The sequence below is a fragment of the Salmo trutta genome, chromosome 23 (genome assembly GCF_901001165.1).
Source record: "Salmo trutta chromosome 23, fSalTru1.1, whole genome shotgun sequence".
NCBI classification, from domain to species: Eukaryota; Metazoa; Chordata; class Actinopteri; order Salmoniformes; family Salmonidae; genus Salmo; species Salmo trutta.
In genome coordinates this window covers 24,454,227-24,468,525 of record NC_042979.1, presented here as the reverse complement: position 1 = coordinate 24,468,525, position 14,299 = coordinate 24,454,227, and the positions used below count along the sequence as shown (strand labels likewise).

Here is a 14,299-nt window from a genome sequence, read left to right as displayed (position 1 = left end):
GGTTGGCAAGCATGTGAATGGTTTGTGTATGGTAGATGAAATGGTGGAACATGTTATATTGTTTTATGTTGAAGAGAGGTGAAAGACTATGGTTATTGAGTTTGGAAAGGGATTTTAGAAGTTAGTAGGGCTCTTTTTTTCTCAGATGTACTGAGTCAGGAAGAAGGATTTAGAAATGTGGAGCTTATGTTGTAAACCGTGATTGACCACACACTCCAGCACAGTAAGTGGCGGCATGCTCCTTTAACGTTTGTTTGTGGAACCGCCATTATATCATAGAAGAAGAAGGATAAGGTCAAAGTTGATTTTGCCCATGTGTGTCGCTGTTGCTGCCTGCAGTGATTGCTATCTAGCTTGTAAAGGGTTTCTTGCATTTTTGTTTCACATTGTACAGCTGTCGTAAATGGATTAACTGCCAAAGTTGTGCTATAAGCAAGACGTGTATTTAACGATTTTTTGTGGATCACACGTGAGTCTCCTGCAAAGGATTTTTCCTATTTATTGCTGGTCATGGTAGCTAGTTAGCTGGCAAGGTAGAAAACCATAGGCAATTTGTATTTGTGTGATGAAGCTAGTTTGCCTAGCTGAATCGGTAACGATAGTTAGCTGGCTCCTATTTAGATCTTCAGAACTTAAAACATGATCATATGTCATGAAATGAAGACTTGAGAAATGATGAAAATGTGTCCACCAGTGTTGCGTATCAGAAGCGGCAGAAAACCTAATTTAACGAAATTAGCTGACTACTTTGGAAGAAAGTCAAATTAAGAGAATCCATATTGTTATGGTGTTCTAGTGTTAGTAAACTTTCATGTAATGATGACCATTAGCTCCTCCTCCAGCCAGGTAGTCATGTAGATCTGAAATGATTGGATGTGTTGCCTGTAGTGATTCTAGAGTACCTAGGGAAAAGGGGCTAGGTATCGATTTCAGCCTTAAGCCCACTGCTGGATTTCATTCCAGAAGGTTGTTCCCTCCGTTCTGGTCTCCTTCACTCCCCTTCTCAGATAGGATTTTTTAGATATGAAGTGATTTATTAGGAGAAAGGAACAGGGTGGAAACTTAACTCACTCACAATACTATCCCTTTAACTTGCTATCTGTGTTTTCACCAGGTTGGCTTTACAAGTGTGCAGGGATCCGGTGGATGATGAGTGAAGAAGAGTCAGGAAATATGCTGCTCAAGCCACTGAAGCGAGTGGAGGAAGGAAATGGAGAGTCGGGTGAGAATGGACACATCAGAAAGAAGCTGAAGTCTGTAGAACCGACTGGCAATGAGAGGAAACACCCCAAAAGAAAAGTGGTCCTGCTTTTGGCATATTCAGGCAAAGGTTACTACGGTATGCAGGTTGGTATTAATCTTAATCTTTTCATGAAGGGATGTTTTAATATAAATAGCTAGTCCTCCATTTAGGTGCAGCTTTCTAAATATACTGAACAAAAATATAAACTCAACATGTAAAATGTTGGTCCCATGTTTCATGAGCTGAAATAAAAGGTCCCAGAAATGTTCCATACGGACAGAAAACATATTTCCCGCAAATTTTGTGAACAAATTTGTTTACAACCCTATAATCCATCCATCTCCTGTAACAAGATATGCCACTCCTGTCAGGTGGATGGATTATCAAGAAGCTGATTAAACAGCATGATCATTACACAGGTGCACCTTGTGCTAGCGACAATAAAAGGCCACTTTAAACTGCATTTTTGTCGCACAACACAATGCCACAGATGTCTCAGGTTTTGAGGGATCGTGCAATTAGCATACTGACTGCAGCTGTTGCCAGAGAATTTTAATGTTCATTTCGCTACCATTGGCAATGCGTCCAACCGTCCTCACAACCGCAGACCATATGTAACCACTCTAGCCCAGGACCTCCAAATCTGGCATCTTCACTTGTGGGATGGTCTGAGACCAGACAGCTGATGAAACAGGAGTATTTCTGTCTCTAATAAAGCCCTTCTGTGGGGAAAAACATATTCTTATTGGCTGGGCCTGGCTCCCCTTGGCTGCGCCCCTGCCGAGTCATGTGAAATCTATAGATTAGGCCCTTATTTCAATTGACTGATTTCCTTATATGAACTGTAACTCAGTAAAATCGTTGAAATTGTTGCATGTTGCGTTTAGATTTTTGTTCGGTATGCTTAATCTGCTGGGTGTTGTGTTTCAGAGAAATGCTGGATCCTCCCAGTTCAAAACCATTGAGGATGAGCTGGTCACAGCACTGATTAAGTCTGGGTGCATCCCAGACAACCATGGAGATGACATGAAAAAAATGTCGTTCCAAAGATGTGCGAGAACAGACAAGGTATGGGAGGCAAGCATGGAAAAGGCATGGTTGCTGTCTGCACAAATGCATCCCTTGAGCAAGTATCCTTACAAATGTTTTATACCTGAAGAAATTAAATGCACAGGAAAAGACATACACTTTGTGTGGCCTCAAACACAAATTCATTGTTATTACCTTGCTTTGTGATCAGCTTCATTTGTTTTCTATCAGGGTGTTTCTGCAGCAGGTCAAGTGGTCTCTCTAAAACTGTGGATGATTGAAGACGTAATGGAAAAGATCAACTCCAATCTTCCACCACAGATCAGAGTGCTGGGTGAGATCGCACTGCTTCCTGTCAAATGTGTTGGAGACAAGCCTAAAACCGTCACAAAGCAGCCTATGGTTCTTGTATAAAGACAAGTCTTGGTGGTCCCTTTTGGGAAGTAATTGATTCAAGGTGTTATGTGAAAATGTGTTGGACATGCGCTGACAATGCAATGTTGTTTGTCCAATGCTGTTTATTCTGCCTATTGGCTTGAACATATAATAAAAACAATTGATATCAAAAATAAAACTTTAAAGACAAGAACAGTTTAGTTACCAATGTTGTTCTGCATCGTTTGTGATCTTTTGTCCCTATAGGTCTGAAACGAGTGACTGGGGGCTTCAATTCTAAAAACAGCTGTGATGCCCGCACATATTCCTACATGCTCCCCACTGTGGCCTTCTCCCCAAAGGACTATTACACCAAGAATTCCGCTGCATTCCGCCTTGAGCCAGAGACACTGCAGAGAGTAAACCAGCTGTTTGGCAGCTACAAGGGCACCCATAACTTTCACAACTTCACCTCCCAGAAGGCCGCGTGGGACCCCAGCGCCCGCCGCTACATCACAGAGATGTCCTGTGGCGAGCCCTTTGTGCGTGGCGGCGCCGAGTTCGCAGAGATTACTGTGCGTGGCCAGAGCTTCATGATGCATCAGATCCGGAAGATGATCGGCCTGGTGATAGCTGTGGTGAAGGGCTATTCGGGGGACGAAGTGTTAAAGCGAAGCTGGGGTGAGGAGAAAGTGGACGTGCCCAAAGCCCCTGGGCTGGGCCTGGTGCTGGAGAAGGTGCACTTTGACAGGTACAACAAGCGGTTTGGTGGGGACGGCCTCCATGAGTGCCTGGAGTGGACTGAAGAGGAGCAGGCCATCTTGGCTTTCAAGGAGGAGCACATCTACCCCAGCATTGTGGAGACAGAGTGCCAGGAAGGGTCCATGGCTAGCTGGATGGCCACACTGCCCATACATGACTTTGAGGCAACTGCAACAGGAGCTCAGGATAAGGATAGGGAGCAGGTGGGTGAATACAACACAATTATATATTTGCCAGTTCAATTATCAGTGGTTCTTTGTTAAAGTCCTACAAAATGTTGAACATTATTAGATGAATCATCAACTATAAGCACTTCACACCCAGACCTCATAAAACCTGCTGTGTTTTTGGGAGGTGCCATCACCTTCGCTTTTTTAAAACTCATAAAACTATTTTCCATTTTCAGGATGATGAGGAGGGTAATAGATCAGATTCTGCACTTTGAAGTCTCTGGCAAGTGGAAAGACACCTTTTGCTTTGCTGTATCTCAAGAATGAGCTTTTGTTTTGCTATGGAAATGCATTGTCAGTAATGCCACTGATTTACTCAATAATGAAGACATTTTAATAAACATTTTTGTTATTTTTAAATCATTGTGTGAATCCTTTCTAGTAAAATCTTTCAACACACTTTATTTGTAAGGATTTGTTAGTTGGATGTGTTTCATGAAACAAACAGCTTGATAAGACATGTAGGTCTAAGACAGGATGCAATGATAGGAATGATGGTATTTTATAAAGCTTTCAATTTGTTTTGCGATGTCACATGTAAATTATGGAAGTACATTTGTTACAGTACTGCTAGAATATTTATTTGAGATATTTGGCCAGGCCCTGCACAGTACACGCCGACCGCAAGGGGGCGAAATTAGAACGTAAAGGACGTCAACACTACCCTCATCTGGGGGAAAAATGGCGACTTCGAAGAGGTGCAACGTGAGTTCGGAAAACTTAACCGTAAATGATGTGAAAACACCTAAAATAGACATCAACAGTAAAGTAGATCTGATTATTCAGAGCAAAAAACATGCCAACGATGTGTTCGACGTTCTTGAGTATCTTCAGGTATGTAACTTAACGGAAACGTTCTAATGTGTGTGTGTTCAATGTTAGCTTTGCGTCTTGGTTTTGGAAAGCTAGCTAGCTAGCTAGCCCCCCCCACATTTTGTCCCCATGGTTCTCTTGGTGATTGACGATCTATATTACATATCAATGCACATTCTCCCCACTTTCATCCTCAGTCAGAGAAAGAGAAGAACGTTGTTTGTGCGATTAATGGATGTACTAAACTGTTCAGCACGTTGTTGGAGAGGGGAGACCTGTATGTTGGGCAACTGCCCAAAGAAGAGTTGTTGATTGGTGGTGAGTATCAGTTTTGCTCTGCAACTCCAGATCTGGCAACCAGAAAAAAGGTATACTAAAAATATATAAACGCAACGACCAACAATTTCAACGATTTTACTGAGTTACAGTTCATATAAGGAAATTGGTCAATTTAAATAAATTCATTAGGCCCTAATCTATGGATTTCACATGACTCGGCAGTGGCGCAGCCATGGGTGGGAGCAAGGCTCATCCACTGTGGAGCCAGGCCCAGCCAATCAGAATGGCTTTTTCCTCACAAAAAGGCTTTATTACAGAAAAATACTCCTCGGTTTCATCAGCTGTCTGGGTAGTTGGTCTCAGACTATCCCGCAGGTGAAGAAGCCGGATGTGGAGGTCCTGGGCTGGCGTGGTTACACGTGGTCTGTGGTTGAGGGCGGTTGGACGAACTGCCAAATTCTCTAAAACAACGTTTGAGGCGGCTTATGGTAGAGAAATGAACATTCAATTCTCTGGCTACAGCTCTGGTGGACATTCCTGCAGTCAGCATGCCAATTGCATGCTCCCTCAACTTGAGACGGCTGTGGCGTTGTGACAAAACTGCCCATTTCAGAGTGGCCTTTTATTGTCCCCAGCACAAGGTGCACCTGTATAATGATCATGCTGTTTAATCAGCTTCTTGATATGCCATACCTGTCAGGTGGATGGATTATCTTGATACAGGGGAAACGCTCACTAACAGGGATGTAAACAAATTTGTTCACCCAATTTGGGAGATTTTTTTTTTTTGTGTGTGTGTGTATGGAACATTTCTTTGATCTTTTATTTCAGCTCATGAAACATGGGACCAACACTTTACATGTTGAGTTTTATATTTTTCTTCAGTATTGTGGCATTTCCTCACCAAGGACAACAAATGTAGTCTGATTGGGAAAAGTCTTTAGTTCAGTAACATCTATAGAGTTAGACTTCACAAATGAATGGTATACCTTTAGGTGTCTTGTATCTCTATGTTGCTTGGGCCTCAGGCTATGCCGGTCACTGACTTTTTGTGTCCTGGCAGGTGATCGCAGTGCGGATGAGAAGTACTGCATGTTCATCCGCCACCGATACAACGGTTGTTTGGAGCTGCTGCTGGAACACATTAGCCATGAATCATACCAGATTAAGGCGAGTTACTTTTTTGCCAACACCAAAAGGTCATTGTTAGGGCCAGGAGGGAAGACTCTGGCCTGGTCCCAGATCAGTTTGAACTCTTGCCTACTCCTTATCACTCAATTTCATAAGGAGTTTGTGAAAGAGCAGAAACACTGGCAACCAGGCTAAGAAAACTCTGGGCCCTAGTTAGTCCCAATTGTGGCACATAGAAGAAAAAAAACGAAATGTCCCTTGTCGGTCACAAACGTTGTATAAAATTATATTTGAACATACTCTGCCGATTGGCCGTCAGGGTTGTCCTTCAGTGGGTTGAAATTTGAAACAAAATATCCACAGGAAAGTATTATTAAAATTACTTCAAAACGCAAGTCTCGGGCTGTGGCAATCAAGAGTTGTGCACGTGCTTTAGGTCAAGAGCAAACAAGATGGAAGTACATGCACTTAATGCATTCATACTAACTGAAGTCTTGCAGGTGTTTACATTTGCACATGTGCTAGGGATAGACATTTCAACAGCAGTACTGGCACTCTAAAAATTCTGATAAGTAATATTTTCCTGTGGATATTTTGTCAAAAATGTTGACTCACTGAAGGACCAAACGCACAGACAACCGGTCAAGTAAGTAAAAATTGTATTTAACATTCTGGCTTGTAATTAAACTGTTTGCAGTGCTTTGTTTCAGACTGTATACCAGTAATTGGTATCTCAGTCTGATTTAGGTTCTAGAATAAAGGGTCAGCTGCTTCATAAGTTCTGCTTTATTAGGGCCTGGTGTTTTTCTGGTGTCGGGTCACACGGTAAAGAAAAAAACATTGGTCCTAATCATTAGTGACGTATGGTGTGTGAAATTTACTTTTTTTTAAATTAAGGATTTAGTAAAATGTTGAGTGTGTTTGGGCTGACGATGCTATTTATTCCGATGCAGGAGAGTGCCCTGTGTGCACTGATGCAGTTTGCCTCCATGGAAGGGAAGTTCCCCCTCCAAGACTTGGATTGGAGCGAACACTACAGCTTCCCAAGAGAACTCATCCAGGTAGGGGTTTCAGTTAAATACTGTACTACATGTTAGTTGCCTGGCGCAAATGTTACGCAATTTAAACTGTCATAAGGGTGCATTTGCGCACCAAGATGCAAGTTTGAAGCTGGACCACATCTATTTATGTTTTATTCAAATCAAATATATTTTATTCAAAGCGACTTAGTCAAGTGTGCAGACATTGTTGGTATGGGTGGCACCAGCGGGAATCGATCCCACAATCCTTGGCGTTACAAGCGCCATGCTCCACCAACTGACCCACACCTGTTACATTGAGATTTTGTCTGTAACGATCCATTGCTCTGTGACCAGGCAGTGGTGGAGCGGCTGCTCTCTCAGGAGGAGGATATGGCAGTTCTTATCTCCAGATTTCAGGAGTACCTGGATATGGTGGATGTGCGTTACTACGTCATGAGCTCCGTCCGCGAGAACGTGGGCAGGGTGATGGACAAAACCAAAGGGGTAAGCCCAACCAGGACTTGTGTCTGCGTTTGGAGGTTCTAAATTAGATGGTTTATTGTAACTTGTTTAGGTGTTTGTTTTATAGCAGTTATGTATTTTTAACATTCTTCACTATTTTGTCTTCAATCACCTCAGTTGACTTGTGCTCCACGCCTTAGCTCAAGTGTTGGGCTGTCATATCTGGCTGATATTGTTTGTTTAGAATGGTCTTGTCTTGTCGCTTCAGGCAGTGATGCCCATTTACCAGAACAACGTCTTCACTCTGCTGTCCAATATCAACATGCCTAGCCAGGAGTCAGAACTCACCAACTACCTGGTCAAACAGGAAGGTCGGCCTGCTGTTTTGCTCTTATGCTATATATTAAAATGAAAACAATGCATTTTTAGTAACTTGTATGCAACATGTTTTTAAAATTGTCCATATTATTCAATGGGGAAGGTGCATAAAGATGGAGGCCCCCATGTACTTAGCACAAATGCTTAGTTCGCCGTATTGTACATTGCTCCGTTTTTTTTTACAGCATTAGCACAGTATACATGATCCAAATTCAAGCTCCAAGACGGTGGCAATTGGAAAAAACAAAGTAAATTGTGCTGGTTTACTGGTACATTGAACCATGTCGTGCGCCGTAGTTTACGAACTCTATGGGTAGTGCTAAAAACAATGATGTCATATCTGAATTCCTCTATCTTTATGCACCTTCACCATTGTTATGCAAAGGTACCGTTCATTTATCCGAGTGGCTGTGTTGCCAAATTCTCTGGATGTCTCTTCCTATAGCTAAACACCTGAAGCTTCTGTGTATGCGTGGGATTCTCTACGCACAGATTTTTTTTTTTAGCTGCTGCTCCTTCCACTGCCGCTTCCCCCTTCCTCTCCGCAGCAATGATCGGACGTCTTTGTCTGGTGTAGCCGACAACCTTTGACATATTGTAGAAAACATGATTTAACAAACTTTGTCTGTTGTAACAGTAGGCTATTATAAAACATAAGCACAACAGACAGGCAGTCTAAATAGTGATTTCATGTTATTTTTACATGAGCTATGTAGACAGCAAATCAAACACAAGCAGAACACAGGCAGTCTAAATAGAGATTTAATGTTATGTTTTCATCGTCATTGCAAACATTGTCGAGGCAGACAGTCAAAGTTGTAGTATTTTTTTTGGGGGGGGGTTAAGTGAAACGTGAAGGGAGGGTGAGCAGCAGCTACGTAGAAAAAAGGTGTGCGTAAAATAACACATACGCAGAATGTGATTCGGTTCTTTAGCTCTGGGGAAGATGCTTCCAGACTTCCTTCTGTTGCGCAGCCTCAGCCTTAACTTATTGTGTGATCGATTGCCCCTTGGTTCATTTTACAGCTAAACATGAAGACTGGAAAGCAGCCAAACTAAAAGTAAGCAAAGCCTCATATCAACTGGAGAAAACATGCTTTTTGGGTCTCATGATTAGAAGTATTGCTATAAGTGTGAATGTATTGATTCTCTCCTTCCAATCAGGAACACAAGCGTGCCTTTGAGCGGTTGTGGCTCGGGTTTCTGAAGTATAAGGTATAAGATCCACTTTAACATACAGACCACCTTTGTTCCAGTCTAGAGTCCCAGAATTTTCAGTCTCATGTCTTTCATACCCTGTAGTTGCCCAGCAGCATGTACAAGAAGGTGCTGGTGATCCTCCATGACTCAATCCTGCCCCACATAAGCAATCCCACAGTGATGATCGACTTCCTGACTGCAGCCTATGATGTTGGTGAGTTGAGTTTCCATAGTTTGTCACCTATAGAACAATCTGACTAGATGCCACACTGTACTGAAAGAGAAGAGTACTGCGAGAAATATCTTATTTGTTGTGCACTGTAACCATGAGTGGGCATGAGTGTGTTAGAACTTCTGTAATACAGCCATACTGATCACCCACAGTGGCATCCTGTGTAGCTTTTTTTTGTACGACTGGGAAAGTTAATTTCTGGTATATTGTTTTTTCTGTGTCTGTACAGGAGGGGCAATCAGTCTTCTGGCTCTCAATGGCCTGTTTGTGCTCATCCATCAGCACAACCTGTGAGTATTCCACACTCTTAGTGCAGAAGGTACTGAACCAGGGAACGTTGTCTTCATTAAGCTTCTGAAGGTTTAGGTTTTTGCATTGGATGCAAACTATTTAAACAGAGGTAGACATTACCCACTATCATAGGAACAAAAAAACCTGGTCCTAGCTATTGAATATGTTTCAGTTGGAGTTACTTTCCCTCAACACTAGAGTCAAGTGACTATTCTAGTAATAACCGTCTAAGTGTGTGCCTGTGTGTTTGCAGAGATTATCCCGATTTCTACAAGAAGTTGTACAGCCTGCTGGAGCCCTCTGTTTTCCATGTGAAGTACAGAGCACGCTTCTTCCACTTAGCTAACCTCTTCCTCTCCTCCACGTAAGACCTCTGTCATGATTACTCCATTAACTATCGATGACTGGCATTTTATTCTCACACTTGCTGTAAATCAGTAAACAGTTATCAACTATTTGTCCATGGTGTCTTTTCTTTCTCTCTCCAGTCACCTGCCAGTCTACTTGGTGGCAGCGTTTGCCAAGCGTCTGTCCCGCCTGGCCCTCACGGCGCCACCTGCTGCTCTGCTCATGGTACTGCCCTTCATCTGCAACCTGATCCGCCGCCACCCTGCCTGCCGAGTCCTCATTCACCAGCCTAGTGCAGCAGACGGTAAGTGTCCCCATTTCACCCCATACATTCACCTGTCTGGAGATGGGAATGAATTCATTTGATTATGATGATAATATTGTGGTGGTTTAACATATATAGGCTAGGTCTTAAAAGGGCTTTCCAATAGATAGAATTTTTGACATGGCTTGGCATTTCCTGTGTGTTTGGACAGAAGCCTGTGATGACCCCTACCTGATGGAGGAGGAGGACCCATCCCAGTGCCACGCCCTGGAGAGCAGCCTATGGGAGCTTCAGGTGTGTAGGGGCATCCAGAGAAACAAACACATTATCAATAGAGATGAACACAGCCACACTCACTGTGCTCTTCATTTTCCCCTCCTGCTCTCCTGAGTGTAGACCCTGCAGAAGCATTACCACCCTGATGTGGCCAAGGCTGCCATGGCGATCAACAAGCCACTGTCACAGCAGGAGGATGACATCAGTGAGCTGCTGGAGCTATCCACCTATGAGGTGAGGTGACATGACCAAATTCTGATTGTCCTTTCGTCCACTTTTTGGTCCTCCTGGTGGTTCACAATCCCAAGTGTTTTTACTTTGTTGGTGAGGATACTATTCTCAATTGTAATGTCTTAATCATTTGTTAGCATGTTACGTTTGTCAGTGTATTGGTGTCTGTCACTAAATGGTGTGCATACATGTGTACATTCATGGCTTTTATCATGTTGTTGATGGAATGTGGCTCTGTGTCTGTGCACACAGCTGATGGAGCGGGACCTAAAGCATAAGCAGAGCAAGACTGTGCCGCTGGAGTTTGACCCTGCCACCCAGCTGCTGCAGGGCTCTGTGGGGGTGCTGGGCCTGAACTTCTCTCTAGAGTAGAGACAAACAACCCCAGTACACTTGCATACCTAACTCTCTGAACCTCGCTGTCTCTCCCCCATATCCCCTTCTCATTCCACATCCACGATTACATCTTTCTGTTTGGAATTAATTGTACCCCAATAAACCTTTCTAGAAAACTGTGAGCTGTGTTTATAATTTAGGCTTATTGTCAGATAAGATTTACAATTTGTTGTAGATGTTGACTCATTGGTATGAATGTCTGCAATCTCTGTGAGACTGATATCATTTTATACATAAGTTAAATAAGGTTTGACAGGGAGGGAGAGGCACTTGAAAGATACATTCACAACTATGCATTATGTTTAGAATGGGGTCATTGAGATATAAAGTAAAGCAATGAAGTTAAGAAAATGGAAAGAATCCACCTTGCTCACATTCGAGTATGTTCTACATTGGCCTCCGTAAGATTGCTCGGCATTCATTGGCTGATTGAATGACTTAGTGTAAACGTCATTACGTTTTCTTGCGTAGCTGCTTCCTGAAGCCCAACACAGCAAAATAGACGATGGTAAGTGAAAATAAAGTAAATATTAGATTTTTTTTTACCTTATTTATTTTTCGTTAACATTGCTTGTATGTGGACGTATGGACTAATTGCCTTGTGACCGTAAACTCTCTAGATCCCAGCATATAAAGCATGTTGGTCTGCTAGGTAGCCCGAGATGGATGAACGATGATCACATGACAAAAAGTGGTCTGAATAACCAAACGCAGCACTGCTCAAATCAATCACCCTTTCAATCTGCATTGGGTTCTACTTTAAATTTGTCATTGTCTGTGAATCTGTGTGATGAGATTGAGCTTGCTCGAGTAGCTAGCTAACGTTAGCTAATTTCCTTCTCCATGTCTTAGCTAGCAGGTGATTTCTTCATTTTCTCTGGTTGTTTAGCTACCACACCATGTCATTTCTCATGCGTACTCATCGCAGCAAGTTACGTATTTAAATTCAGTAATATTCGTTTTTGTATTTTAGTTTGATTTCAACTTTCGGGACCTTTTTACTTTGTGTCAGTGCACAAACCTAACGTTAGTGTTTGGTAGGGGCACTACTATAATCACTCACGCTTTAGTTTTGATCTAACTTGCAACCCACTAACAATTAAGCCTATCATCTATTGTCACCTTACTAACATTTATTTGTTTGTTTCCTTAATTTTTAATGTAAGTTTTCACTCTTGTCCCACCTTGTTTTATTTTTTTCCTTTCCAATCTTCGATCTTGCTTCATGTCAATCTCTCCACACACATCCTGCTTCCCACCCCTGTTACCCACCCTACCCCTGTCTCCAATCGTCTTCTGCTCTGTATTCAGGCTGGTCACCGGGTAAGTGCACGCTCTCTGTGTTGGACCCTGTCCTCTGCCTGTTCTACCTCTTCTGGAGGCTTGTGTTGCAGACTAATGGAGGGATGCCTGTCATAGTAACACCCCATACCTCGCTAAACTCTAATTGTTAGCCTTATAATGATGTCCTGGTAATACAGACATTTTCCATACATACACACCAAGAATGTTGCCATGTATTCAGGTGAGGTTATTGAGCAATCTGTTTGATACATTTAGAGGCAACTCTAAAAACAAGCTGTCTGTTATTTTGGGTACACTGACCCTTTGCTGGATGGTTGGTGATGTAGTATGACCTTTCTAATGTGTGATGTGGAAAAATAAATACACTTGAATTATTTGTTAGATCAGTTTGTCTGAACAGCGACTATCTGTGGGGATAGAGTATTCTGCGGAATGGGACCAGAAGCTTTAGTCCTTGATCAAATTGTGTTTTGCAAATCTTCTTCTAATTACCATGGAGTACTGATATACCCTACTCGAGAACTTATAGTTATCTTCCAAATCAAGGACCAAATTTGTGGCATTTTTAAGATGAATTGAAATTCAATACGACAGACTAGTTGAACATTTGCAAGTCACATGTTGAATTTCATTTCCTGAGTTGACTGAGCTGAAATGGTATCGACTCCAAACTTGATGTCATCCTCCTAATGGACAGCCTACATTTTGTAAGTATTACAGAGCTCCCTCCTGTAACTGTTGCCAACATATCTCATCTCTCCATCCACTGTTTGATGCCAGTTGGTCCTGGTGTTAGGTGACCTGCACATCCCCCACCGATGCAACACCCTACCAGCCAAGTTTAAGAAGCTGTTGGTGCCTGGCAAGATCCAGCACATCCTCTGTACAGGAAACCTCTGCACCAAGGAGAGCTATGACTACCTGAAGACACTGGCTGGGGACGTACACATTGTCAGGGGAGACTTTGATGAGGTTTTTATATCCGCTTCCCTTATGCTTTATTACATGATCCATTATATCAAAATGTATGTGTAATCTTTTAATAGGTAAGGAAAGTGGATGACCTGTGGTGTTTTCTGCCTTCTCTGCCCTACAGAACCTGAACTACCCGGAGCAGAAGGTGGTGACAGTAGGTCAGTTTAAGATCGGCCTCATCCATGGGCACCAGGTGATCCCCTGGGGAGACATGGCAAGCCTGGCCCTGCTGCAGAGGCAGCTCGACGTCGACATCCTCATCTCTGGACACACGCACAAGTTCGAGGCCTTCGAAAACGAGAACAAGTTCTACATCAACCCCGGCTCAGCAACTGGAGCCTACAACGCACTGGAAAGGTAATGGTGGAATTTCTACAAATGAGGCCGTTGACATATTTATTGGGTAATTTAGCAGATGTTCTTAGTAAATTGCTAACTGCTAGCATTACACTGGTGTGTAAACATAAGCATTCCTCTCCCCTGTTTGGTTTCTCCTCAGCAACATCATCCCGTCCTTTGTATTGATGGACATCCAAGCATCCACAGTGGTGACGTACGTATACCAGCTCATAGGAGATGACGTCAAAGTGGAGAGGATTGAGTACAAGAAATCCTAAACCCAGGGCAGAAAAGGGAGGGGTGAGGCAAGGGGTGCTATCGTTCAGTGTATCGTTTCATTCCTTTCTACCTGCAGCTCCAACTACATAACCACAAAAATGCTATACCATGACTGTTTGCTAACTTAACTCTATAAAGAAATGTATAATATCTTTTATGTCATCCGCATTGGCATGTGTTCCACCCACCATGTGGTGTCTGTAAAAAATTTCTAATAAAAAAATGCAATTGTCACATGAGTTTGCAAAATGTCATTAAAATAAATATTTGGTGCCACTTTTTGAATTGTATGTATTGTCATGTAAAATGTCTTGTAAGTACATGTAGCTCCATGGCCTTTTATTTTCCTGTAGTGAGTCTTCTCTTACTAATTTCACCCACAATAAGAATCTCATTTCATTCTCAGCCACCTGTTCATATTAAATTGTAAGACACTTA

The 14,299-nt window shown here is 42.5% G+C and overlaps 3 protein-coding genes across 6 annotated transcripts; all 3 read left to right on the top strand.

Annotated features, from left to right (window-relative positions):
- Positions 1-298: 298 nt before the first annotated feature.
- Positions 299-3,999, top strand: LOC115159646 (tRNA pseudouridine synthase A-like). The gene is made up of 6 exons (XM_029709580.1): positions 299-469; positions 1,115-1,347; positions 2,174-2,311; positions 2,504-2,606; positions 2,915-3,612; positions 3,816-3,999. The coding sequence occupies exons 2-6, from the start codon at positions 1,147-1,149 to the stop codon at positions 3,852-3,854; spliced, it is 1,179 nt and encodes a 392-aa protein (XP_029565440.1). The 5' UTR covers positions 299-469; positions 1,115-1,146; the 3' UTR covers positions 3,855-3,999.
- Positions 4,000-4,292: 293 nt separating this feature from the next.
- Positions 4,293-11,085, top strand: noc4l (nucleolar complex associated 4 homolog). The gene is made up of 15 exons (XM_029709574.1): positions 4,293-4,473; positions 4,650-4,770; positions 5,795-5,901; positions 6,816-6,923; positions 7,239-7,388; positions 7,615-7,717; positions 8,751-8,785; positions 8,889-8,939; positions 9,027-9,138; positions 9,386-9,446; positions 9,701-9,811; positions 9,936-10,099; positions 10,272-10,354; positions 10,457-10,570; positions 10,820-11,085. Exons 1-15 carry the CDS (start codon positions 4,321-4,323, stop codon positions 10,937-10,939), a joined length of 1,593 nt encoding a protein of 530 aa, XP_029565434.1. The 5' UTR covers positions 4,293-4,320; the 3' UTR covers positions 10,940-11,085.
- Positions 11,086-11,396: 311 nt separating this feature from the next.
- On the top strand, positions 11,397-14,140 carry LOC115159645 (vacuolar protein sorting-associated protein 29). Of its 4 annotated transcripts, none has more exons than XM_029709577.1 (5): positions 11,427-11,471; positions 12,275-12,286; positions 13,049-13,240; positions 13,365-13,600; positions 13,743-14,140. In XM_029709577.1, exons 1-5 carry the CDS (start codon positions 11,469-11,471, stop codon positions 13,858-13,860), a joined length of 561 nt encoding a protein of 186 aa, XP_029565437.1. In that variant the 5' UTR covers positions 11,427-11,468; the 3' UTR covers positions 13,861-14,140. The 4 variants fall into 4 exon arrangements, with proteins under 4 accessions (XP_029565438.1, XP_029565437.1, XP_029565435.1 ...); XM_029709575.1 differs by having other exon boundaries at positions 11,447-11,486; XM_029709578.1 differs by lacking the exon at positions 12,275-12,286 and having other exon boundaries at positions 11,397-11,471.
- Positions 14,141-14,299: the final 159 nt, after the last annotated feature.

Excerpts from the sequence above, each read along its gene's own strand:
- LOC115159645 (XM_029709575.1), top strand. Across the intron at positions 13,241-13,364 it reads TCAGGGGAGACTTTGATGAG|AACCTGAACTACCCGGAGCA; the intron begins GTTTTTATATCC and ends TCTGCCCTACAG. Across the intron at positions 13,601-13,742 it reads GCCTACAACGCACTGGAAAG|CAACATCATCCCGTCCTTTG; the intron begins GTAATGGTGGAA and ends GTTTCTCCTCAG.
- noc4l (XM_029709574.1), top strand. The coding sequence starts at position 4,321 with ATGGCGACTTCGAAGAGGTGCAACGTGAGTTCGGAAAACTTAACCGTA. Across the intron at positions 5,902-6,815 it reads ATGAATCATACCAGATTAAG|GAGAGTGCCCTGTGTGCACT; the intron begins GCGAGTTACTTT and ends ATTCCGATGCAG. Across the intron at positions 7,389-7,614 it reads TGATGGACAAAACCAAAGGG|GCAGTGATGCCCATTTACCA; the intron begins GTAAGCCCAACC and ends TTGTCGCTTCAG.
- LOC115159646 (XM_029709580.1), top strand. The coding sequence starts at position 1,147 with ATGATGAGTGAAGAAGAGTCAGGAAATATGCTGCTCAAGCCACTGAAG. Across the intron at positions 1,348-2,173 it reads AAGGTTACTACGGTATGCAG|AGAAATGCTGGATCCTCCCA; the intron begins GTTGGTATTAAT and ends GTTGTGTTTCAG. Across the intron at positions 2,312-2,503 it reads GATGTGCGAGAACAGACAAG|GGTGTTTCTGCAGCAGGTCA; the intron begins GTATGGGAGGCA and ends GTTTTCTATCAG.